This window comes from Sphaeroforma arctica (genome assembly GCF_001186125.1).
Source record: "Sphaeroforma arctica JP610 unplaced genomic scaffold supercont1.3045, whole genome shotgun sequence".
Classification (NCBI taxonomy): domain Eukaryota; class Ichthyosporea; order Ichthyophonida; genus Sphaeroforma; species Sphaeroforma arctica.
In genome coordinates, this window is record NW_014037513.1 from 1,613 (window position 1) to 4,180 (window position 2,568).

General features: G+C 41.7%; 1 protein-coding gene across 1 annotated transcript; it reads right to left on the reverse strand.

Moving 5' to 3' along the window:
• Window positions 1–848: 848 nt before the first annotated feature.
• SARC_13230 (hypothetical protein) lies at window positions 849–1,145 on the reverse strand (the record flags this gene model as incomplete). Its single annotated transcript, XM_014292643.1, has 1 exon — window positions 849–1,145. A coding segment is annotated over one exon (297 nt), but the record flags the coding sequence as incomplete, so codon positions are not given.
• Between the last annotated feature and the right edge of the window lie 1,423 nt (window positions 1,146–2,568).

Below are 2,568 nucleotides of genomic sequence, written 5' to 3' on the forward strand. Positions count from 1 at the left end.
AGGCCAGCGGCGCCATTCTTTATATATATATATAATATTCAAGTAGATAGTTTAATCATGTAAATATGCCAGTGGGGCGTTTCTTTATATATATATAATATTCAATTAGATAGTTTATTCATGTAAATATGCCAGCGGGGCCTTTCTTTATATATATAATGTTCAAATAGATAGTCTATTCATGTAAATATGCCAGCGGGGCCTTTCTTTATATATATAATATTCAAATAGATAGTTTATTCATGTAAATATGCCAGCGGCGCCTTCTTTATATATATAATATTCAAATAGATAGTTTATTCATGTATATAGGCCGGCGGGGCCTTTCTTTATATATATAATATTCAAATAGATTGTTTATTCATGTAAATATGCCAGCGGCGCCTTTCTTTATATATATACTATTCAAATAGGTAGTTTATTCATGTAAATATGCCAGGGGAGCCTTCCTTCTTATATGGCGCTACCGGGTGCCAAACACTCCAGATACCACACCTCATTGATAGTAGAAATAGAAAACCCCATCAGAGCATGGTACAACACTCGTTACTACACTACCCGCACAGTACACACTCTCTCGAGCAACGAATCATGGCCCATGCATATACTACACTTGTAGCCCTCCGGACGGACGAGAATAGCTACACTGACACGGTACCTGTGTTTCCAGCCTTATGCCATCGATGTCCTGTCCGGCGTAGCACAAGGCGACCATGCAACGGCCGGGCTAAGCCAGAGGGCAGGCCCAACCAAGAAGGCTCGGTAGGACTAGCTATACTATACCATACTATACCATACACCCGATTCCCTAACTAAAGTATATTACACACCAGCGTGACTCTACCTACCTTCTCAAGCGCTGCATCATCGGGCATGTATATACAGCACTTGTAGCCCTTTGCCCGGGCGAGCATAGCCAGGCTAATGCCTGTGCTGCCAGAGGTGCCCTCATAGATGGTGTCACCAGGTGTCAGGTGGCCACTGGCCTCGGCCTCGGTGATGATCTGCAGGGCTACTCGGTCCTTGACACTACCACCGGGGTTGACATACTCACACTTGCCCTGTTGTGGTGAGGCGAGGGGTGGTGGTTGGTGTGCTTGTGCGGTTGTACTATAGGCCGGTGTGGTTGGTGTAGTGGAGTGTAGCTGAGTGTAATTGCGTGGTATGTTGAATTGAACTCTACTGTAGGTTGGCGTGTTGTATTCACCTGGGATGATTGTGTGTCTGCACTCCTTATATGGTCGTGATACTGGACAGTATTCCATGTGAAACCTACACAGTACGGTCTGTATTGAAACTCAGGCGTTAAAGTGCTATACCTCAGATTTTCCAATTTCCCAACAAAGTGTGCGGTGTTGGTCAGTGGTGTATTGAGTGACGCCGAGTTGTCCATTTGAGTCAAGTTGAGTTGAGTCTATTTGAGTTGAGATGTGATGTGTCTATTTGAGTTGAGTTGAGTTGAGTCTATTTCAGTTCAGTTGAGTCTATTTGAATCGAATTGTGTCTAGTTAAATTGCGTTGAGCTGTGTCTATTTCAGTTGTGCTGCAATGAGTCTATTTGAGTATAGTTGTGTCTATTTGAGTTGAGTTGAGTTTGTTTGAGTTGAGAGATGTTGTGTCAATTTAAGCTGAGTTTAGTTGTGTCTGAGGTGAGTGAGTTGTGTCCATTTGAGATTAGTTGCGTCTATTTATGTTGAGTTGAGTTATGTCCATTTGAGTTGAGCTGTAATGTGTCTTTTGAGTATAGTTGAGTCTATTTGAGTTGAGTCAAGTTGAGTCTACTTGAGATTAGTTGCATCTATTTATGTTGAGTTGAGTTATGCCCATTTGAGTTGAGTTGAGTTGTGTTCTGTCCATTTGAGTTGAGTTGAGGTGTACTATGAGTTGCGTTGCATCTTACGAGTATCTACAAAAGCGCTGTTAGTTCTATAGTGCACATACCAGAATTTTGCATCCCGTGGCAGCAGAGAGACTCTTGATCTCTACCAACGGTGTGTTCCCAATTAACCCCACCACACCCTCGCACACCCCCCCCGGCGCTTTGGTGCCATCACTGTTATTAGATAAGAGATTCCAAGTTGAGAATCGGCTTTCTACTTTTGTTCTGCAGAAATTCACATTGCAGTTATAATACAAGCACTTTTTCCCAACGCTGAAATTCACTGAAATTCGCTTTAATAATTGAACTAGATGTGAGGGTCGGTCGGTTGCTAAACCACGCGCTTCTTATTGGTGAATGTGCCGAAAGCACAAGTAAATGACAGATGGACACCACATTGGTCACGGAACGGTATACATGCAGCGAACAACTAAAAATGTCAGAACTCGCTCATATATGTACACAAGTGTACCTACTCGAACAGAAAATACAATGCGATCCACATTCAGAAATTGCATATGTTTGAATATATATACAGATAGAGGTGTAGCCATTTCAGCGCTCATATGTATATAAAAATACACATACACACACACATACATACATACATACACACACACACACACATATATATATATATATACATACATACATATATATATACATATATCATATACACCCACACCCAC